Source organism: Citrus clementina, unplaced genomic scaffold (assembly GCF_000493195.1).
Source record: "Citrus clementina cultivar Clemenules unplaced genomic scaffold, Citrus_clementina_v1.0 scaffold_5, whole genome shotgun sequence".
NCBI lineage: Eukaryota > Viridiplantae > Streptophyta > Magnoliopsida > Sapindales > Rutaceae > Citrus > Citrus x clementina.
Window position 1 is genome coordinate 30,564,569 of NW_006262201.1, and position 23,797 is coordinate 30,588,365.

General features: G+C 32.3%; 3 protein-coding genes across 3 annotated transcripts; 2 read left to right on the forward strand and 1 right to left on the reverse strand.

Moving 5' to 3' along the window:
- The first annotated feature begins 1,728 nt into the window (after positions 1 to 1,728).
- LOC18041810 (probable serine/threonine-protein kinase WNK9) lies at positions 1,729 to 5,559 on the forward strand. The gene is made up of 8 exons (XM_006432980.2): positions 1,729 to 1,842; positions 2,183 to 2,348; positions 2,449 to 2,486; positions 2,686 to 2,913; positions 3,054 to 3,274; positions 3,472 to 3,629; positions 3,719 to 4,157; positions 4,269 to 5,559. The coding sequence occupies exons 2-8, from the start codon at positions 2,274 to 2,276 to the stop codon at positions 5,345 to 5,347; spliced, it is 2,238 nt and encodes a 745-aa protein (XP_006433043.1). The 5' UTR covers positions 1,729 to 1,842; positions 2,183 to 2,273; the 3' UTR covers positions 5,348 to 5,559.
- A 2,547-nt stretch (positions 5,560 to 8,106) lies between these two features.
- Positions 8,107 to 13,047, reverse strand: LOC18041811. Its single transcript, XM_006432981.2, has 6 exons — positions 12,249 to 13,047; positions 11,489 to 11,591; positions 11,344 to 11,399; positions 9,400 to 9,564; positions 8,602 to 8,715; positions 8,107 to 8,526 (listed from the first exon to the last, which is right to left on the reverse strand). Exons 1-6 carry the CDS (start codon positions 12,909 to 12,911, stop codon positions 8,434 to 8,436), a joined length of 1,194 nt encoding a protein of 397 aa, XP_006433044.1. The 5' UTR covers positions 12,912 to 13,047; the 3' UTR covers positions 8,107 to 8,433.
- Positions 13,048 to 19,498: 6,451 nt separating this feature from the next.
- Positions 19,499 to 22,896, forward strand: LOC18040985 (zinc finger BED domain-containing protein DAYSLEEPER). Its single transcript, XM_024184423.1, has 3 exons — positions 19,499 to 19,622; positions 19,780 to 19,830; positions 21,103 to 22,896. Exons 2-3 carry the CDS (start codon positions 19,825 to 19,827, stop codon positions 22,858 to 22,860), a joined length of 1,764 nt encoding a protein of 587 aa, XP_024040191.1. The 5' UTR covers positions 19,499 to 19,622; positions 19,780 to 19,824; the 3' UTR covers positions 22,861 to 22,896.
- The last annotated feature ends 901 nt before the right edge of the window (positions 22,897 to 23,797 follow it).

The following is a 23,797-nucleotide window of genomic DNA, read 5'->3' on the forward strand; positions in this document are numbered from 1 at the left end:
TTTCATTCTTTTTATAATATTATTTTAAAAATTTATCTATTAAAATAATTTATAATTATTAATAAAAGTCCTCATTGAGAACCAAACAACTAATTTATTTTTTTTGTAAAAACTCTACTAATAAAAATTTTACTTAAATAAACTGTATTTAAAAAATTTATACCAAACATATCCTTAGTCCTCACATTCTATGAAGTTAGTAATAACAATTTCGTGATCATGAAGTAAACAAATTACAAAGAAAAACTTACCTCTAAGAAACTTCTTATTGAATAATCTTTCTTTGATTTATAGTTACCATTTCATTGTCTTCAATTAAGATTATGCAAATAAAGTATATTTCGATTTTCCGTTCCGTACAAATAAAATTCTAATTCAAAACATCTAAATTTGTCATGAACCACGTGTTTAGGTTGAGTTGGTATTTGCTAGACGTTTAAAATTCTACTTTAAATGACGTGTTATCAAGGGAATTTCCTACAACATATCACCTACCAAGTTGATAAATGCGATTGCATTTGAGAAAAAATTTTTAGTATGAAATTTAAAAGTCTATCACTTATTTGTCCTATAGTAATCATATATCTCAATTGTGATTAGACATTGTATTCAATTTAACTCTCAATAACTCGTCTTTAACGACATGGCACTCGATTTAACAGATAATTTTTTTTTTGGAATTGATCACTTCACACCAATCTTAAATGAGTTACACTAAATTTTGATTAAAAAAAATTCCAATTCGAGAAGATAAAAATGTAAAAAAATAAAAATAAATCAACATTAAACTAGAGGTAAGTGTATAATATTCGCTTAATCCTTGGTAAAATTTTAATCGTTTGATCGATTGTCTACTGTAATAGGGTGTCTAAATTCATCATCCCGCCTTTTTATGAATCAATTAATGAATTTTACTGTTGGCTGAATGAACTTATTTTTTAAAGAATAGGTTCGTACCGAATTTTAAAGTGAAAAATTTGACAACACGATGATAAAATAATTATAAAATTATGCGGTGTAATAATATTAAGTAAAAAATTATCACATTTTTTTTATAAAATTTTATAATTACTTTCGTTGCTGTTGTGTCGCTGCTAGGATATTTATCATTTTTCAAATTAGACATGCATCTTCTTTCGTTATCATTGTTATTTTTCTACAAAGACGCGAAGAAAATGAAGGGTTTGCTTAGATTATTCTTACCAACGCTATAAAGAATTAAAAAGTTCATAAAATCTTGATCGACCCATACGTGGGGGGGGTACGTTACCTGTAGGATCCCACTGACACGGTAGTGAAAGCCGAAAATGTAAGTGAAAAGTAAAAAGACAGAAAAATTATTAAAACTTGTTTATGTAATAAAGTTGTCAAGAGTTGAGCATGAAAGTGAGGTGGGATCCACCAATAAAGTGTTGGCTCCATTGGTAATGGAGTCCTCTTAAGTGGTTTGATTGGGTTTGTTTCTCAGTTCGAGTCGCAGGAAAGTCGCATTTATTGGGAGAACCTGTGCCTCTCGGTTCGAGCGGGGACTTCTAATCTGAATTGTGGTACGGGCTTAAAGGTGTCTCCCACAGTTGAGACCCTCCCCAAGATACCTCGGGGATAAAAAAAAAAAAAAAAAGAAGTGAGGTGGAGTCCATGTTTGACCCCAGTTTACAAAAAAAAAAAATCAAATATTCAAAATTTTGCAGGGCTCTCTCTTTAGACTCTTTTACTTCAATAACTTTGCAATTTTGAGACGAGAGTGAGAGAACGGAGGGAAAGGGGAGAGAGAAAGCACCCCAATAACTCTCTCTCTCTCTCTCTCTCTTTCAAACTCTCTCTGTCTGTCATGTTCTTTTGGTGAGATTTGAGTTGTTTTGGTTTCAATAGTTTTGTTCTGTAATGCTTTTTTTTAATATTTTTTTTCCTCTCTTCAAAAATATTTGGGTTGTGGCAACAAACAAAGCGTCTCTATTATAAAACTTTTTGTCTTTTTAACTTAACTCTCTCTCCCTCTCTCTCTCCATCATTCATGTTACCATTCAATAAATAATCAATGATATAACAACAGTTCATCTTCATTATTTCCCATTTCTCATTTCATTTTTTTTTCTCTTACAAGTTTTCCTTTTTTATTTATGATAAATATTCATCTTCCTCATCACCCTTATTCTCTCTCTCTCGCACACTCTTGTCTCAGAACTCAAACCAGGAAGACATAAAATGATTAAAGGATAGGCCACACCAAAGGAAATCTTTTGTTACCAAGTAAGAGCTTTTTGTTTGAAAGAATGAATGGTCTCACACTTATCGAGCCTGATTGCTCTGAATTTGTTGAAGTTGATCCAACTGGAAGATATGGAAGAGTACTTACAATTTGCCTTTCCCTCTATATATCTTTGAGATTAATGTTTCATTTTCTTTTTTGGGTTTATTTATTTCTTTATTGTGTTTTGGTTGTTGCAGTATAATGAGATTCTTGGGAAAGGAGCTTCTAAGACTGTGTATGGTTCAAAATTTTAAGCTTTTATTGTGTTTTTTGTAGACCCATTTGAGATTTCTTCAGGATTTGTGCATCTTGAGCTTGTTTTGATTGTTTTGATGGATACCCGTTTCAGATTTTTTGAGAAAAAATTGAGCTTTGAAAAAATGGGATTGTTGATTGATTTGTGAGATGTGTGATTGGTGTTTTTGTGAAAGCAGGTATAGAGCATTTGATGAGTATGAGGGGATTGAAGTTGCTTGGAACCAGGTCAAGCTCTATGATTTCTTACAAAGCCCTGAAGATCTTGAGAGACTCTACTGTGAAATTCATCTCCTTAAGACACTGAAGCACAAGAACATTATGAAATTCTACACTTCTTGGGTTGATACTGCTAATAGGAACATCAACTTTGTAACTGAAATGTTCACTTCTGGGACTTTGAGACAGTAAGATTTGTCAGAGTTGTATAATACTTCATGATTCTTGTCTTCTTCAAATGCTAATTTTGCATTATCAAAAGGAAAAAAAATTTTGCTAATTTTGTGTTGGGTTACTGATGATCAGATTGCTGAATGGCTTTATGCAGGTATAGGCTAAAGCACAAGAGAGTCAATATTAGAGCAGTGAAGCTTTGGTGTAGGCAGATCTTGAGAGGACTTCTCTACCTCCATAGCCATGACCCTCCTGTGATCCATAGAGATCTCAAGTGTGACAACATTTTTGTTAATGGAAATCAAGGAGAAGTGAAGATTGGCGATCTGGGGCTTGCAGCAATTCTCAGAAAATCTCATGCTGCTCACTGTGTTGGTATGTTTCTCTGACTGGGAAAAACAGAATCGAATTAACTGGAAATGAGCGGGGACATTAAATTTTTGCTGATTTTTCCTTAATATGAAGTAAATGTTGTTAATCATAGATTTCCGATCTTTATGGATTTTGATTGGGTATATGGGGATTAATTTAGGTAGGTTGAAGTATATATCATGTTACTATTCTTTCTACAGGGACACCAGAGTTCATGGCTCCCGAAGTGTACGAAGAGGCATATAATGAGTTAGTGGACATATATTCATTTGGCATGTGCATTTTGGAAATGGTCACTTTTGAATATCCGTATAGCGAATGCACTCATCCTGCTCAAATTTACAAGAAAGTTGTATCTGTAAGAGCACTCTTACCCTTTTTGTGATTGATATGCTTTATGCCTTAGATGAACAGACTGAATTCCATTAACATGCTTTATTAATGTAGGGTAAAAAACCAGATTCTTTGTACAGAGTGAAGGATCCTGAAGTTCGACGATTTGTTGAGAAATGTCTTGCAACTGTGTCTCTTAGGCTTTCTGCTAGGGAGTTGTTGAATGACCCTTTTCTCCAAATTGATGATTGCGAGTCCAATTTGAGATCACTTGACTACAGTAGAGAACTTGATGATATGGATCCTCTCATAAGGCAACCGCATATTGATTTTCATCACATTGACAATTCCTTTAGTAATGGATGTGCTAATGGGTATGGCTATGACACACCAAGTGAATGGGGGTATTCTCCTGTTGAGGTTGAATCAAATGGGATTGAACTTTTTGGGTATCATGATGATGATCATTCTTCAGATGTTGACATCAGTATCAAAGGGAAGAGGAGAGATGATGGTGGAATCTTTTTAAGACTCAGAATTGCTGACAAAGAAGGTTAGACAGCATTTTCTTTCTCTGTCCTTTCTGTGAAATTCCATTGGATTATGAAGTTTTCCTTTGTAGTGGAATTCAATGCACAAGTTTTTTTAAAAATTTTCTTTTCAGGTCGAATCCGAAACATATATTTCCCATTTGATGTTGAAACTGATACAGCGTTGAGTGTGGCAACCGAAATGGTTGCAGAGCTCGATATTACTGACCAGGATGTGACTAAAATAGCAGACATGATTGATGGGGAGATTGCTTCACTAGTACCTGAATGGAGGCCAGGGCCAGGAATAGAGGAAACTCCTCGATTTGCAAATCAAGGCTTCTGTCACAATTGTGCTTCCAACCGTACCTCCACTGGTTCCCTCATGGAATATTTTTCAAATCCTTATGGCACCAATCTGCAACTCCTTCAATGCTGTAGAAATGGATGTGCTTCAATGCATGGCCGGTTTGGAGAGATTACATTTGATGTTGATGAATCTGAGCATCATGTGACTGACGGTGCACCAAATGAATCAAGCCAATCAGACTGCTTACATTACCAGGAAATTTGGGGTCAACTTGAAAGCCGAGAGCTTAGTTCAGTGGACTCCAGACACAGCCATTCTGATGAAGAATATGAAAAATTGGATCAGTCATTCGTAACTGAGGATAATAAAGAAACAAAAGTGGAGAGTGAAACTGCTCTAAATGCCAGAAATTCAACCAGACACTTAGTGAATTCTCATTCTTATTCTGAGGTTCCTTCAGTGGATTGTGACCAGTCGGACAATCATGAGAAAGAAATCCAGCAAGAACTGAGATGGCTCAAGGCAAAGTACATGATGGAACTAAGTGAACTTAGAGAACAACAATTAGGCGTGGCATCAAAGACTTCAAGTTACAGCAACAAAGAAAACAATACAACTAATGGCCGTTTGTCATATCCCATATCAAGCCCCACTCAAAGAGACAGAAATGGATTTCACTTGAACTTACCCACGGACAAGAAGCATTTTAGTTCAAACTGCTCTGATCGTATCAATAAGAGCTGCCCCAGTTTGGATCCCCCAATGGCCCGATATTGTGGGGCGATAAAGGAATCTCTTAGAACAGAGGATACAGTTACAGCCACTCGTTTTCCCTCCGGATCATTGCTTCCTCCCTCTCTTCACAGGACAACATCCCTCCCTGCTGATGCTATTGATTTATAAGTCATTCGCGCTCCTTGATTCTTTTGAAACGTTCATAAACCTAATAGAGTCTGTGTAATTATCAATCCATCCTTTTTGGGCAGGTTATATTCAGTGCACACCTCAATGTTCTTCACTGCTGTTAGCTAGCTTATTCTTCTCAAAACATGCATGCATATTACTGAAATTCAAAAAGCAATGTTAGTTCTCCACGTGGTGGTGCAGTTTTTGCAGCTTGACTATTCTCATTGCCCATATTATTTACTTTGTCACGTCAATTTAGAAAAGGGTTATTAGAGCAGCTGCATTGCTCTTGCTCCAGTAATCATGGCCTTAATAAGCGGAAATGCTACCAGTTGAGGCTTGTGGGATATCCATGTGTTATTACTTGCTTTATATGAAGTCATATGCTTATGGCCATGCCCATGATTCATGAAGCCATTATTGAGGGAGAGAATGGGAGAGTTATGAATCTTATGATTAAGTTAGATGGCTGATTCGCTGAAGAGGTGAATTATTGGTGACATGGTGTGTCAGTTCTAGCTGGCCAATGAGAAATTTCCCTAAGAAAACCCTGCTAAGCTATATTTATATTCTAGACCCCACGAATTTTCTGTCAAACTATTGAGGATATTTCAAAATGAAAGTAAGTTTATGACCCCACCAAAAGCATCATATTCCCATCCACGTATGCTAATCAACTGGGTCTGGATTTACCCACATGATCAAGATCGGTTTCTTTAATGGAAAATGGTCCATAATGTGGACTACACAAACACATCCTCGATCACTTGGCCTTGACTTTTAAGGCAAATAAATAATTAAAATTCAGAAAATGCAGGGTAGTCACCTCATGCATACTAGATTTTTTTGTACAGATATTGTACTCTTTTCCGCACTTGGATTCTAACTTTTCACAGTCAATTCAAATCACATCAAGCTTTATATTGTTAATTAAGAAATGCGACTAGTCTTTCACTCGGAATTGTCCATTAATCATCTAGAAAAGTTTATTCTAAATTATTTTATGAGCCAAGTGGGCATGATTGATTTTTTCTAAATTCTACTTTACCAAAGATTTGTTGCCTTCTCCAATACTGAGAAAAAAAAAAAAAAGATAAATCGTCAATGTCAGTAATAGAGATGACTGATTCTTTAGCTTTACCAAGGATTTTGTCGCCTTCTCAAGAAAAAGATCAGGTAAAATATTCACTAATAAAATATAGGATCATGATCGAAGCCAAGTTCATATGAACTTAACTTTGAACTTTCAAGCAAGTGCTGGTGGGAAGCAAGACTAATGACTAGACACATGCTCCATGGTTTGAGATCTAGAGCTTGAATTTTCACGGGAACCTTCCTTTATATTTGAGCAAATTTTATTCATCATTGTCCAAAATAGGCTCTGATATTCATACTATAAAAATAAAACTAATTCAGGCAAGATTTAGACAAAGTCTCGGTAGATATTAAAGATGTTTCAAGCTAAACTAGTCGATGCCCACGAAAGAAGAACTAAATTTATTCTATCCCAACACATGGATGCTACTGGAAATAAGATTAAATGCATGACTTGCCTCGAATGGTCATTCCAATTTGTTCATCAGAAGTAACAAACATTATCATTATGTTAGTGACTAGCTTTGTGGGTTGTATATATACGTGGAATAGGGACAGTATCCATTTTACAGAGTGTGTGTGAGGCTATGGGTGCTTTTGGGTTTATTACCTTTTGAATGATTGAGAACTTTTTTCATGTTTTTGCTCTCATATTTGATAGTGTGATCATGACAATGAAAGAAAGAAAGTTTCCCCTTTCCTTTTAATTAAGATTGTGATATGTGAATAAACATCCACAGAAGCATATATGGAAAGTGGAAAGACTTGAGTCATAAAGAAGTTGCTTTTTTATTTTTTTTCTTATGAAGTGATTTTTACACCTGGGTAATGTCATATTCGTTAAACTACTTTCTGAAAAAGATTGCCTTGACTAGACCTCACGGTTGGATGCGTTTGAATTTCATTTCTCCAACCCCCAAAATCTCCAAAATTTAGTAGACGTTGCAATAAAAATATTTCAAGAGAAACAACCTAATTTTGATTGATACAAGTGAAAGGTCTTGTTCTTGGACCAAACCCATAAATTTCTCAATTGAACTTGAGGAAAGCCTTAAAAAGTTTGCTCTACAGCCCAAGTTTGGTGCACCTAACCAAATAATCAAGAACTGATTGGCATTGCAATGTGAATAGTATCAGAAACAACTAGAATCCTTCACCATCAGTGTCCACATCTCCGGCTTCAAGGCCAGGAGGAAAGAACGGGATTAAATAAAACAATGTGCACAAAACTTCTTGTGACCATCAACCAAGTTCCTGGCCACCTTAGTCTGGCGTAATTCCACTATTAGGGGTCATCATGACAACACTTGTTAGAATTGAAGAGAAAGTCAGTGGTACGTCAACGGTGATGTAGCAAAGCAAATTATTAAATGTATGGTCTGTATAATTAAATTTAATATAACTTTTTTTAAATAATAAAATACATGAATTATGCCTCTTTTGTACTCTCTACCGACAAGATTATCCTCAGATAAAGAAAATACTTAAGAGACAATAGTGTCTAGAAACTTCTGCTGAACCAATGCTATGATGCGTCAATGGGAAAAAGAGTGGCTCAAGATTCAGATGATAATATATCTCCATAAGAAAATATATTAAATAAAAAGAAAAAAAAAAAGAAATTACCATGCCTCCATCAGAGCCAATTATAAACAAGCGACTATATGCATATTAACTATTCATTAAATGTGAAACTCCAATGTTTAGGGGCGATGGATGGGATATACTTTATTCGGATTAAACACCAGAAATTTACAAAACTGCACCACATGGTATCATCCTCTTATACTCTTCTGTACTCCCAACAAAGTTATGGGTAGCCGTCACGAATATGAAGGAAATTAGTTTCTTTTGTGAAGAAAATATTTAGCCTCTGTTTATTTCGTCACAACAGAACACCCCCAAACCAATTGCAAGAGAAGTTGCATCTGTATACAACTATAAACAATTTGTACTGTATTCACAATACCCAGATCCATAAAATCTTATTATAGAGGCCTCAATAGTGGGTAATCTTCCAGTAGTTCCCTCTCTGACAGTGTGTCATTTTCGTTCTGTGGTGTCCACAACACCTCTACTGCCTGTATAGTATTCAAAGCAACATTAAATGATGAAATTTATAATGTCATAATTTTAAGGAATGTTTCTATTTTTACCATGATTTTGCTTGAGGGAATTGAAGCGAGCTTTTGCAAGGCTTCTTTTAAGTCTTCACTGCCGTTGATGCTCGGCAGCTTATGCACTCCTTCAGCAGCCACCAAGATTGTTATCTGCAAATCCAAGATATATGTCTGATTTAGAAAAAAGAACAAAATGAAAACTCAAGAGAGCCAAAGCGTAAAGTCAAATTTCTAGTTCTTTACCATCAGTCAACTCACTTAAGAAAGATAATGAGTTAAATTTTTTGGAATTTGTAGACAACATACTACTAATGCATTGAATTTTTGTAATCAAGCATGAAAGTTTGACAATTCAAGGATAAAAGCATGAATCCAAGTCTCCCACAAATTTTCAAAATAACTAATTAAAGGAAAGTCTTCTGACACAGAGAACAGAGAACTTACCATTCAATTGATTCCATATTGTTATTTGTTTTTAATGAGTAATTCATAGGAATAACAGGCCCATGTCAATAAATTTCAAAGTTTTTAATGAGCGATTTTCACCATAGCTGAGTCACAGCAATAGTTTTAATTCTTTGTTAAACTAAAACACTCATTTAAATGATTTTCGCTAAGGCAACTGGGCATCACTTTTTCCAGCTAGTACAACCTTTCAATAATTAAGAAATCATAAACAACAGCTCCCTACCCAACAAACAGAATATATTGATCACTCCAACCTTAAAACAATGCAAAAGCTCAATGATCCAGAATGTTTTTCCACATGAAAGTTCCCGAGGGTACATTTAACATGCCTCTACAATATGTGCAACTCCAGAGAAGGAACCTTACCACTATGTACTCATTGCTAAATCCATTAGCTCTTTGGCTGCTTGTGCTTTTCCTTCTAATGCTGTTAACATTAACAAGTGTCTCTTCATTAAATTTCCCTCTTTCTTCAATAGAAAGTGTATTGAAGCGTTTTTCCCCCTCCTCTACACTTCGCTTCACATCCACCTTAAAAGAAAAGTGCACGGGAATGAGCATAATAATCCCAATATCAAATAAAAAAAATTCATAATACAACAATCAGAAAGAAAAAAATAACAAGCCTTGACAGAGAAAGTGTTACAGACACAAAATAGCAATGAAGGTACAGTACTCTAGACAATGCCCAATCCAATACATTCTCTGATATGAACAGTAGAAAGAACAAATATTCTCTAATATGTACATTAGAAATACCAAAGTCTCGAGGACCAAGATCTCGAAACTGGAAACAAATTTTCTCTAATGAATGCTGTTGATTGAAGTTGACAGAATTAAAGAGCAAGCGGCCTATGTTCTGTTTATTCTTTCTTACACCAAAGTTTCAAGTGAGATATACAAAACTATGTGCCCTCCATGACCTGTGGACTAAATTGGATAAGATTGGACTTATGTTTTGAGTAGTACATGATTCAGTTGGAAAGAATTTTACATTTAGTCATTTAATTTATTTAATTTTTTTCAGAAATTAAATAAAATAATTTTAACGTTTTAGAAAATTGTTTAACTATTTACTTAATTCAACTGAAAACTACTTAAAATATTTGAACGATAATTCAATTTAATTATTAAACATTTTAATAATTTATAATAATAAGATTTAAATATAAATATGATAAGATTATAATAGATTATGTATTATAATTAACTCAAATTTTTATTAATAATTATTCAAATCAATGTGAATGAAAATTATTATTTATGATTTTGAAGATTTTCAATTCAAATAACTCATGAATATTTTATTTATAGGCCAATAAAAAATATATTATTTCAGCTACAAAAAATAATCTTTCCTTTATTACTGCAATAACTAATAATTATCATTTATAATAAAAATATTTATCCCCATTCATTGGATAAGTTATCCTATGAGTATCCCATGAAAAGAGTATTAAAAAAATGGTGGGTGGGCCCACCGAATTTATCCTCGTCTCCTTGGTGTTTCCAAAAATAGTTTTGCACAAAAAAAAAATGATATAATCCCCATTTTTTAATTTATCCTACAACCAAACATGCCCTAAATATCATAAATTATTTTAGGAATATACTTGCAGCCATGTGAATACGATTTTGTAATGCACAATTGGAACATTTTTGGTCAGTGTAGAAAACATGGGATTGGATCCATCTTTTGGAATATTAAGAATTGGAGGATATATGGAGTGAAAATAAACTATGTCTACCTCCATTTGGGGATAAGCTATGGAGATGAATGCTTCAATTACAAATTAAAATATTTAATTAGTAAAAGAATAAATAGATGTGGAGTGAAAAATAAACCATGTTTACCTCCATTTTTGGGATATGTTGTGGAGATGAATGTTTCAATTATAAATTAAAATATTTAATAAGTAAAAGAACAAATAGATGTACTGCATGAACTCAAGCACTACTAAATATAATCTCTACTCCGACCCAATTATATCTGGTTCAACCATGCATAAAAAACATGCACTTAGAAAGAACATGCATTCTCATATACTGTGACAATCACATGCATACATGTACAAGAAAACACAAGACAGATGTATGCATGTAAATGCTACTTCCAAATTAGAGGAATACACACATGACTATCTGTGTAATAGCAAAAACCCTAATTGCTATTTATCTATTTATTTTTCTTGGTAAGAAACTAAACAAAGAAAAAGAAATAAGCTACAAAACTGAGCTAACTGTTAACTTCAATTCAATCATTTAGACAAACAGCCCAAACATTCACTCAAAGATGGCAGTTACACTTACAGAGGAATAACCAGAGATGCAATAGTCAGGATGCCGAAGCAAAGATAGTGTTGTCTCTGCAATCAAAAGAAGACTATAAGAAACAACATTTAGATAGATAACAAGCGTAACAATGAGAAAGGTATTCAACATATATTAAGCTTACCTGTCAGTACATAACTCAGACCCTCTGTGGTTGATGTATCTGCAACTTCAGCAATTCGATTAAGATCCTTCTGAAGAGACCGCCCCATGCCCAGCAACCCAACCTGAAAACACAAAAGGACAATGATTTCCGGATATCCAACTAAATGCTAGAGCCCTCCAACTCAACCATTTTCACTTAAATGAATATCTATTCTTGTTAAAGAGATGTCAATCCACCAAAATCATACAGAAGCTAAAATGTATCTTGTTAGAAAGCTTCAGTTCCAAATAATATCAGTGTTTCTGATTACATGAAAACTTAAAATGATTACATGAAATCTCAAATTGAAGTATTGCATCCATGAGACAAATACCATTTTCCCAAGCAGTCAAACCTCTTACTTCACCCAACCCTTGAATCTCTAATATTCTTGCTAACATACTTACGGAAACAAGCCAATTTTCATCCTTTATTAGATGCTAGTCACATACTATATTATTGGCATTCCGAAAAAAACCTTCTCAGAAAATCACCATGGTCATTTCCCAGACACTCTCTGCGTAACCACCAACTTCATACTAAAATGAAATGGAAGCTCATGCAAGGCACAATAATCAATTACTTAACCAACAAAAGAACCTATTATATATATCATCGATCCACAAACAGAAACCTCATATTTAACTATCATACCAAATCGTAAAAAACAACTGTAATGCATATTATCAAACTTACAACATCTAATCAACTAATATAATCAAAGACGCAAATCCAATACCTGAAGCTTAATAACACTAGTTTTGTCAGTAGCAGTCAACACACTCCCATCCGACCGGTCCGATAAGAACCCCGAAACCAAAACAAAAGCTGCAAAACCCATCAGTATCAAGAACAAACTCGACCCGGCACCCACCCCAACCCCAACTGCGGGACCCACGTAAATCCCCCCACCGGCCCCACCAAACGGGGACGGAGCATAATACGGCGCCGAAGCAGAGAACCCAACCCTCGGCTCCACCATGTAAGTCCTCGACGACGAGGAGGAAGAATGCGACGAAAATGACCTTCCCCCCATTCTCCCACCCGACGCTGCAAAAGCTAAATTGGGATCCCAAGTTAACAGAAACCCTAACACAACCGCAATAACTGCTGGTTTCTTTAGCGCCTGAATTGATTTAGAGAGGGCGTTGGTTAAAATCTCAAGTGGGTCGAAAAACCGATCTGGACTAGCGCTCGAAGTGGATGAAGATTCGATGTTTTGGGGCCTGCAGAAGCATTTGACTCCATTGAAATTGCGGGCGGTGGTGGTGCGTTGAAGGGTTCGAAAATTGTTCAAATTTGCGCTGAATTTGGCGGGTCTGTGAGGGAACAGGCGGGGATTGGGGCGCAATTGTGTCCATTTAAATGCATTCAATTCTAACAACGAAGTGGCTGCCGCCATGGATTGCAGAGAGTGAAATTTGATTTGATCTCGGGGAATTCTTATTGCGACTGTGTTGCGAGATTTTTTTTCCCTTTATTTGTTTTAATTTAAGTTAGAGATGAGGGCAATCTGAGTGATTGTGAAATGGAGGGAGTTTTGGCCACAAGTCGAAATGTAATTTAAATGAGCCTAACTTATTTTGTTTATTTTTTTTTAATAATAAAACTTCGAGGTTTGCTTTTTTTTATGCAAATAGATATTGGGCTTTTGTTAAAGGCCATGACGTCTAATCACGCCATTTCCCACTCTTGGGCCTTTATTCCAAAAGCTTTATTAGTTGGACCATTAGCACCGTCCATGATCCTTTTAAAATCTACTTTCTTTATTTACCCCATTTCAAATATTTGAAAATACTATGAATTTCTCTTAACATTTCTTTTAATAACATGATCAACCTTAAACAAGACTATACTCATAAAACTCAGTCATTAATTATTTTCTTATTATTCAAACCCGATATCGTTGGAGTTCTTGTCTTCGCTGCTCACAGAATTTGGGTTAAAAGGTAATTTTGTTTTACTCTTCTTTATTTTCAGCTCTAAAAAAAAATTCCAACAAAATAAAGTTTCCAAAAAGACATTTTATGAAACCTTTTTTTTGGGTCTGTACTCTGTAACGTACAGCTCACATAGGACTTTTGCGCTTTATTTGTTTTGTGTTTCTAAGGTAGCGTGTGGATTGTTAATCAAAATCGCAATTATGTGTTAATTTTATTTTAAGGGTTGTTTTTTTTTTATTTAATGACTTAATTGACTTAATTTTAACTAGTTAGGTCATTAAGCCTATTTTTTTTTCAACTTAATGAAGATTTTCAACAATTAAGTCATTAAGTTAATTTTTTTAACTTTTTACTTAATCTAAAAAGTTTGAATACTATCATTAAAAGATATTTTCCAAAATATCCATATCTAATTAATTAATTATCATCCTTGGCTAAATAAAATTTAATAATTAGCATTATTACCCATCTATATATAACTTGTGATAATATATAGTGGTAGACTATTATTATTTTTATCTTTTATTTTGTTCAAATTAGCATTATTTATCTTCATAATTTTTTATAAATATTTTTCATATAAAAACATCACAAACTATAATAAAATTGATTAACATATGTGATATAAAATATTAAAGAGTTGTACTCAATTGAATATGATTTATATTATTATAATTTATTAACTTATTTATATTCTTTGAGATGTTTATTATTTGTTTAACATTATAATTTATAAGGGCATAAATGTAAAAATATTAGTTTTCATATTTTTTAAGTTAAAAAAGCAAACAACTCAATATTTATTTTTAGTTATTAAAAAAAAAAGTCATTCAGATTCAAACTAATTCGGGTCCATTCAGATTTCAGACAAAAAAACAAACGCCACCTTAGTCTAAGAGTAAATTATTACAAATTATAATCTTATCTTTATGTAAAATATATATAGCTTTTAGTTTGAAAATAAATAAGAAAATGTATTTGTACAATAACCTAACTATTTTATTATTAATTTTAATAATAATTATGAATATTGTAGATTAAAAGTTTTATGAATTTTATTTTAATTATTTAAAATTAAAAATTATTAATAGTATTCATCTGTATAATCAAATGACAAAATTTGAAATGTTGGATTATTATCAGATTTTGCCATGGGGAGACCATTGCCAACATTCCTCCTTTGTTCAATTGAAAAACTAAGCATGTTTACTTCATGCCCAAGTGACACAAAAGTCAAAAACAACTTCATCATTGAGAATGCCGTCGATAGCAAATATAAAAAAGTCCATAGCTCATCCAACTACAAATATTTATGCCCAAAATATTTTACATAGCACCACAAATCCAAAGTTCTAAAAAAATATTACATAAGAACACATTTCCAAAGTTCTAAAATGACGTATTTACTTGACAAAACACAATCCAAATTTCCAAAATGATAGAAGCACTATATCTCATGAATCATGACCAATCATTCGAAGGATATACCTCTTTTTCAGCTCATTGGGCAAGTTGAAGAACACACGTAGCATATCATGTTTAGTGGCTATAATATCAATCGCATCTAATATTTCTTTCTCGCTTAAGCCATCAATCTTACGCATTTCATTGTACAACTTAGCTTGTAAATTAGATAATTCCTTATCAATAGTAGAAAGTACACTAATCAGCTCATCTAGCATGGATATCAGGGCTGAAATGGACTTCGACATTGCCCCTATATTTGAGCACATATTGTCAAATGTCTTGTGATTGGTTCTTCTTTTCTTCTTGGGGTGGCTTGATTTACTTGGAGCACTTTCATTAGCAGGTGCATAAGATAAGTAAACATAGGAACACAGCAGGCACGCAGCTGTAATCATTTGCAACATGACAACTAATTCTTGTATAACTACCAAGACTCTTTTCCTTCTTGCTAACAAATGAGCCATCCTATAGATTAACAAAAAAGAAAACTAGATAAATAAAATTATAGGCAGTGGCCTTAATAATCAGCACAAGATGCAGTTGTCTAGCATGAAAATAATAAGACATTTTAATGTTTAAGACCAACGGTATATAAAATTAAATATTTAAATGTAAATATAACATTATGATAAACTAAGAAGATAAGTTTAGGACCCACTTAGGTGTCCTAAACTGAGAAAAACTTACAAATAAAAATAAGCAAACATTGGACAACAATCCCAAAAAAATAAAATTGATCTACTTGTTGAAATATTATTGTTTTACTACAAATGAATAGTGAACGATTTGTTGTTTACTGGTCACAAGATTCAAATTTATACAAGAGTTAGCCTTATCATTTGAATTCAAACTTTGGTTTATTAATTTTAAATTTTTGTAGATTGCTTATGAAGCAAGGATAGCAGTAAGTGATAAGCAGTAGCATCTTTTTTAAGTTTTTTCTTTTTTAGTACTAAAATATTGACTAATTTGGAAATTTTTTCCAAATTTAGTTTCATATTATATTCCATGAATAGAGGCCTGCGAATTTGAGAATAGAGATCCACAAACATAGATAATATTAATATTCAAAACCATTAGACGAGAAAATAAAGAGTTACAAAGCTAAATCTATCGAGCCAATAACAGATCATACAAGCAAACAAGTATATTTTATTTCTTTATAATGGAACCTCAGCTAAGTGTGCTAGGAAAATACATTAACTAAAAGAAAGTAAAAATAGTACAAGACAGAAGAAAGAGCAAATAATATATTCCCCCACCTATTTTTTAACAGAGCATGTAGCAATAGCATGATATTATTTGTATGATGTGGGATTATATTTATGTATAACTTGGATGATTATACTTTCACGACCAGCTACAAGAAAGATTTGGGATCTTCTTTTTCTTTATTTCTTGATCTTTGATATGTATGTTACTGCTAATTATTAATTGCCGAAAGATATGACTTATGAGCTCTGTAGTTTCCATAATACCTTTTTACATAGAACTTAACCCCTTAAAGAAATCCTCAAAGCAGGCATGCATAATAATAAGGCCAAAAGCACTCAAATTTTAATCTAAGCAATAAAGAGTAACATGAATCATTAACACGAATCATTAAACCGACAAATACAAATAGCTAGAAGTGCTTTCTCCTTTGATTATTCCTAGTTAACTTGTAGTAATGTGACAGAATGTGCTAGGAATAGGAGCCATTTACTATCAAAGTTTTTAGCATCTTTACAGCACCATTTTTGCAGTACCCGCCACCACCACCATAAGCCATGACGTGAGATCAAATGCTATATTAAATAACTAGAATTTATATTGAAACTTTCATGGTGCAATAGCATCTGCAAACAATCAAGTTGCATTATTAATTGGAATGACATGACTAGGCTTCTCATACAGTGGGTGAGAATCTGAGAGACATTAAGTAATATCGCACAAGTCTCAAACCAAATAGGAATAGATTTTGATGAGATTAATGCATCAAACGAGAAGATGAACCCACCGTTTGGGGGATGCAAGTTGATTGAGAAAAAAAAAAATTTTTTTACATCATTGCATGCATGACTCAACAAAAAATCAGATTGGCGGCATGCATCTTTACACTAGTATTTAATTTTCAAAAAAGAAAAACACAGAGAATAGAAAATACTACCTTGGTTGATTCGAAATCGAGACGGGTTTGAGGCTGAAGAAGGCAATGGCAAATCGGCGGCGTGGGCAGTGATTCCGCGGACGGATGGTCGGGAATGAGGCTACTTCGACGTGGTTTCCCTATCGCCGGTGTCGGCGACCTCTTCCACGTGAAGAAATCGAGCAGTGATTTTGGGATTTCACTGGGTTAGGGTTTAATAAAGCTTAATCTGATTTTTTTGCCCTTTTAAATTGTAATTTTTTATATTGATTCTGGATATTTTTGGAAATCAGAGAGCGGGAATCTCATTTCTTACTTTGAAAATGAGTTGAATCGAGAAAGTGAAAATCTTAGGGACGTTTGGTATTGTTTTTGAATCTGTATTTTTTGAGAATATAAATAAAAATAAAAATAGTGTTTTATAGTTGTTGTATTTTAAATTTAAGTATATGTCTGTTATTATTTTTTATATTATGTATTTTAAAATTGAAAACAGTAATATGCGTTCGGTAGACACAGTTGAAAATGATAAAAACAGTGAATATGCGTTTGGTAATACTTTTTTTAAAAATAGTTTTTACTATTAAGCATTTACATCATATTTATACTTATAAAATAATTATTTAGCTAATACATACACAAATACAACATAATAATTTAAAACAAAATTATTATAAAAAATTTACATGATGATAAAGTTTTAGAATTAACATTAATTAAAAAAAATTACATTGTCATTGTTTTTACATCATAATTAAGATATATATTACAACACATGATTTAAACAAAATAATTATAAAAAAAAAACATGATAGATATTATACATTACGTATGTAATCATGCCACATAGAAGCTGCAGATATTGATTCCCGCTTCAACTCCAATAAATAAACATATTATAATTTTTATAATTTTGCGTGTTGTTAAATGTTAAGTTAGGTGATACCGTAATTGACTCTAAATGTGTATTTACTATTTATTGATTAAAAAATAATTTAATTAATTCTATTTTTAAGTGATTAATTATAATTTAATGATTCATGTAAATTACATTATAATGTAACTTAGTAATAGGGTTGGTAAAATCCCGGGCTGGGTCTGAGTATCGCAATGACTGGACCCGATCCGGATGCATAGATGCTCGGGCTGGGTTGTGCCAAGCTTTAATTCGGGTACTCGGATATTATATTTTTTAATATTATATGTGAATATTTTTTTATTTTTCGGTAATTATATAAGTTTTAACTTTATTTTAATAAAATTTGATATGAAAGTATGAATTTCAAGTGTTTAAAATTTTATATATGTGTAATAAATGAATTAAATAAATATAAATATTTAAAATAATATATATTTTATAATTTTTTTAATAAAAACTTTCAAATTTATCAAGTGATGTCCAATAATAATTTATTAATTGAAGCACAGTGAGTAGAGGACCAAAATAACACTAAAATGAAGATTTGACACTTGTAAACGTGTACAAGGTAACGGTGAAGAATTTTTCTCACAACCCTTAATTAGACCTCGCAGTTTAATTAATTTAGTTGTGACTATTATCTTTTTAAGCACAATATTCGAAGAAATAATAAAGACAGCTAGATTGCCACTTCCCAGTACAAATAATTAGAATAAGATAATTACAATAAATTCATATTATTTTATAAATTACAAATTAACAATAAGTGTGAACAACTAATTAATTCAATTATTCTTATAATGCTTTCTTCCCTTTTTCTGTCTCAAGTCTTTTAATAATCTTTGGCCATTTAAGATTACTTTCAGATAAGTTTAGTTTAAATATTTTACCCTTATAATATAAAAGGACTAAATTACTCTAAGAAATATATATTACTATAACTAATAGTTTAGGTATTTAGTTTTATATTTTATGACATAATATGTTTTAAATAAAATTTAAAAATTCTTAATTCCTCACATGTTATAAATACATTTTTGTAGCTTAGTTGAAGTTGTCTAAATTATTTATTTTAGTAGTATTTAGTCCATTCTCTTGTACAATATACAGATATGTGAGTTTACATAAGTTTTCAATCAAGTCATTTCATAATTAATTCTTAAATAATGACAGAACCACAAATTGTTCGTATAAATTAATATAATATTAAAATTTTGAATAAAAAATCCAATTAATAAAAATAATTATATTAATCATATGTTATTTATTCAATTAATACTGTTATCACACATATTAGTTTATTAAAAAAAAAAAGGATTACTTTGAATTTTGGAAAGAGGGCGGTGGCGGCGGCGGGGGAGGGGCTGGACAAAGATAAGAAGGTAAGTTAAAAAAAATAAATAAATAAATAAAATAAAGAACAAGTGACCTCATTTTAGTCAACCTTTCACATTAGCTCTTTGAACCACATTGCCATTCATTATAGATATAATAGACGCCTTCCATATCCGTATCTACATACACATTGATGACTCACAAGATAGAACCAGTTCTCTGAATGAAGAGATAGAGATTGGAACTTGGAAGGAGAAAGAGAAATAATAAAGCAGGATCTTCAGCTCTTATTCAATTCTATCAGCAACCAATAATTTTCAAGTAAGCATTTTGTATTAATTTTGTCATATCGCTAATTGTTTTATTATTATTATTATCATTATTATTGAGTTATATACCCACACTTCGGTTTATTTAATTGAATTAAAAAAGAGTGAATTTGATGTGGCGACTGGTATGTTATCTGTTTGTCTTGCAGGCTGTGAATTCAAGTTTTAAACTGGAAACTGCTGGTCTACTGGGCATGGGGGTGTGTTTGTCTCACTCTCTATAGATTAATAAGAAATTAATTAATTAATTAGTAAACAGAGAATGTTTAATTAAATATAATTTCAGCTTATATCTTATTTTCTTTCATTCCTTTATTTATTTATTTGTTTGTTGGTGTGGAAAAATTAATAGCATTAGCATGGTGAGAAAAAGTGAGAGTGAAATCTAAATCAAATTTTTGCTCTGTTTTTCATTCCCTGAACAAATTGTAAATTTGAATTTTGAGCAGTGGGTTATAAGATTTTGGTTTGCGGGCGCGCGAATTTATTGTTTGGATTAGTCGTTAAAATTAGGTTTGTTTGTTTTTTAATTTGAGTTCTGAATTTAATTTTTTTCACACAATTTTTTATTTTATATTGTTTGTTTTTTTAACTTATCACTTATTATCAGACAATTTTATCTAAATAGAAAAGTAGAAAAAAATCACTTTTAAGTTTTATCTTAAGTTTGAAGTCTAAATGGAAAATTTTAATTTCAAATTTCAAAAATACCCTTAACAATTCATGTATTTCCAATATTATGTATAAACCTTATATTTTTGTATTATTTTTGAAGTCATTTTTTTTAATTGCTTTAAATTTTTATTCACATTCTAACATTAACTAAACTGAAATATTGAACAAATCAAATTATGTCAATTGTAATGAATCAAAAATAAATATAACAATGTTGACTTTATAATAAATTTGAAGTTATAATTATATCTTTCATTAAAAAATTAAATTAACATCAACAATAATAGTATTTTTTTTAATGTTACCAAACTAATCAACCTATGAAAATTATAAATTGTGAAGAATAAATACATGCACCACTTAAAAAGATATTTACGTCAAACTACTAGGTTTTAAGTTTTTCTCTTCAGATGTTTTAAAAAAAAAAAACATGTCATTAAGACATTTTCATTCAGACTTATTTAGATTTCAGCTAAATTCAGACCTATTCAAATTTTAGATTAAAAAACAAACGCAACCTTAGATTTTTCACAAAACTTTGCTAAAAATCTAATAATAAGTCATATATTCAATTTCATTTAGATCACGTCTTAGCGTACAATTGATTCAAAATTATCCAATTAGTTGTATGTATCTTTGACAAATCAATAATTAAAATCTCAAGTGCGGATTAATTGATATGTTTTGTTTTACCTCTGTACGTCCACGCATGAGATAATTAAATTGGTAAGCTTAATTGATTGATTAAAGTTAATGCAATGAATCCTTATCTTATTTGAGAATTGTTAACTATGTAGGGAGATCCGAATGTAGGAAGCTCATCATCATCAGCTATTAAGAAAAGGAAAAAGCCTTCAGAGGTTTGGGATGAGATGAGAAAGTACAGAGACGCAGATGGAAATGTCAAGGCCGAATGCAAACATTGTAAGAAGATGTTTGACGGTTCAAGCAAGAAAGGAACCACGCATCTCAAGAATCATTTAGAGAGATGCCCAGCTAACCCTAAGAGAAAAGGAGCCGGTGGCCGTTACGTGGATGATCGAGATATATCACTGTCCCCATCAATCAAAACAAAAGAGTTAGCCAGTCTTATTAAGGGAAAATCTGTTCGTGATCTGATCAGACACTTGTCCAATATGGAAGGAGATATTAGTGCTAAGATATGGGGGGATAGGGACCCATGGGTGATAAAGTCGAGAAAGGGTGAAATACTCCAACTCTACCAAGAAGAGAAGGAAAAACTTTGTCAATTTCTTAACAACCTCTCTTGTCGTTTCAGCCTACAACTTGTGTTTGGACGTTACTTGGTAGTAAACTATATTGATGATAGTTGGGAACGTCAGAGCAAGATTATTAGTTTTTGCCAACGTCGTCGTGATCATATCGAGAATTTGATAGAAGATGTGAAACAATCATGTTTGGATTGGAAGATAGACACGAATGTATGCTCTCTACTTCCTCGTGAAATTGATCCAGCAGACGATTGGGATAACCAAATTGGAAAGGTGGAAACTTGGTTTAGTCAACGACGTTCACTTCCTTTTGCCGGCTGCCTAAGTGATGGTTTTCAGATAATGGGTTATATTCATGGTATATTGCATTCCGAAGATTACTTGAGGGATGGGATACAATCCTTAACGGAGTGTGCTCAGTATGTGCGTAATAAGTCAACGTCAGATAAACTACTTCAGTTGGATGGGGCCGTAGAAGCAGCGATTTCCGAGCTCGAACAGGGTCCTTTAGCCTCCGGCTTTTTTGATTACTTTGGGAATGCAGTGGGCTTGAAAGAAGTATTTTTAGGGCTGGAGCAATTAGATTCCGATTTTAGGTCAATTAATTTAAGTAAACAAAAATGGGATGAGGTAACCGCCACGTTCGAGCATTTGAAATTCTTGAAGCGTCTTACTATCAGCTTCATGTGGGGGACATGTGATATTCCCATAATTGTAGATCTTCCTTACGTGCATAAGATATTAAAGGATCGATGCAACCACCCTATTGAAGATTGTCCTTTTTGCGAAAAAGTGATGAAGAAAGCTATTGATATATTTTTCACCAAATATTATTTGGTTAGAGTCATTGCAGTAATTCTTGACCCGCGGTTCAAAATGGATGGTCTGCAACTCCATTACAAAGAGATTTATGGCAGTGACGCTGATAGATACCTTGAGAAAATGAATAAAGATTTTAGAGACGTTTATGACGAATATGCAGCCACCGACTCCAGCAATTCAAAGTCATATGAAATGCTAGACGCCATGGGGAGGCCTTCATCACCAAAATCAGAGCTTGATCGCTATTTCAATGTGCTTAAAGTTCCTAGAGATAAACAGTTTGACATACTGGCATGGTGGCGTAGCAATGCTCCATCTTTTCCGACCCTCGCAAGAATGGCCCGTGATTACTTAGCAATAGAGAAACATTTTGCTCCTAACGCAGTTGAACTGATCGATGACATAGTGTATATTGATGATAATTTTGATTTTGATGAATTACCCGAGATAATAACGCCTTTGGTATGCTTAAAAGGACTTTTGGGTAGCGCTGAAAATTAGCGGTTATTTGTGACTGCGTTTGCATTTGTACAACATTATTCCTATTTGTATTATATATAGGATAAATGTTCTTTAGATCATATAGTTTGTAAAATATCTCATTACATCTTTGTTTTTCAATTTTTTTTGGCTCAATTTGACAGACTTTATCCCTGAAAAATTTAGATAATTCAAATAAACGATATAAATCATTTTGAATTATTTAAATTATGCATGATTAACCAAAAAAAAAAAAGGAAGATCATTTTAAAGACAGACACGTTTCATATATACATGAAACTTGTAATTTAAATGGCGAACAGTAAGCTGACTTTGTCTACATCTCAGTTTCTGAAGTCATCAAATTCATCAATTATCTTCTTCTTAATAGTGCTATAGTTTTGCACAACTGACATATTGAATAATTGTTTTTTTGGTTAATTTTATTTATAATTAATAGAATTTAATCCAATTAAGAAGTAGGAGCGTCTTTAAGTATTGACAAACTAAACAGTCACCTTATGTCTCATATTATTGAAAGACTTCATTTTTTAGTATTTTCATAATAATACTTGAATTAATAATTTTTTTATTACACCCAGAAAGTAATGATTATCCTACAACAAAAAAACTTTTATACAAATTCTATATTTAATAATCTTAATGTTAGAGGGCTATAATTGTAATATTGTCTAATCAGTTCATCAATTATTTTTTTTTTAAGAAATCATTAAATTCTTTATCTCTCCATTTAAAAAGAAAATTTAATTATTTAACAATGAAAAATACCTTGCGCTCTTCTCTCGGTTGAATGACTTCTTCCCATTTCACGGGGTTTCCAAACGTGGCTCTGATTTCCATTCAGAGTGATTTCTTGATTATTTTATTTCATTCTTCTGCTCCTTTGGGAATAGCTAGATTTGTACTAATAAACTAGTCGTTTCCCCTTAGCCTATTA

What these genes read in the sequence shown, in the direction of transcription:
- LOC18041810 (XM_006432980.2), top strand. Translation starts at nt 2,274, where the DNA reads ATGAATGGTCTCACACTTATCGAGCCTGATTGCTCTGAATTTGTTGAA. An exon ending in CAACTGGAAGATATGGAAGA is followed by an intron (nt 2,349 to 2,448) that starts GTACTTACAATT and finishes TGGTTGTTGCAG; the next exon opens with TATAATGAGATTCTTGGGAA. An exon ending in TCATGCTGCTCACTGTGTTG is followed by an intron (nt 3,275 to 3,471) that starts GTATGTTTCTCT and finishes TTCTTTCTACAG; the next exon opens with GGACACCAGAGTTCATGGCT.
- LOC18041811 (XM_006432981.2), bottom strand. Translation starts at nt 12,911, where the DNA reads ATGGCGGCAGCCACTTCGTTGTTAGAATTGAATGCATTTAAATGGACA. An exon ending in CTAGTGTTATTAAGCTTCAG is followed by an intron (nt 11,592 to 12,248) that starts GTATTGGATTTG and finishes TTGTGTTTTCAG; the next exon opens with GTTGGGTTGCTGGGCATGGG. An exon ending in TTCCCTCAAGCAAAATCATG is followed by an intron (nt 8,527 to 8,601) that starts GTAAAAATAGAA and finishes AATACTATACAG; the next exon opens with GCAGTAGAGGTGTTGTGGAC.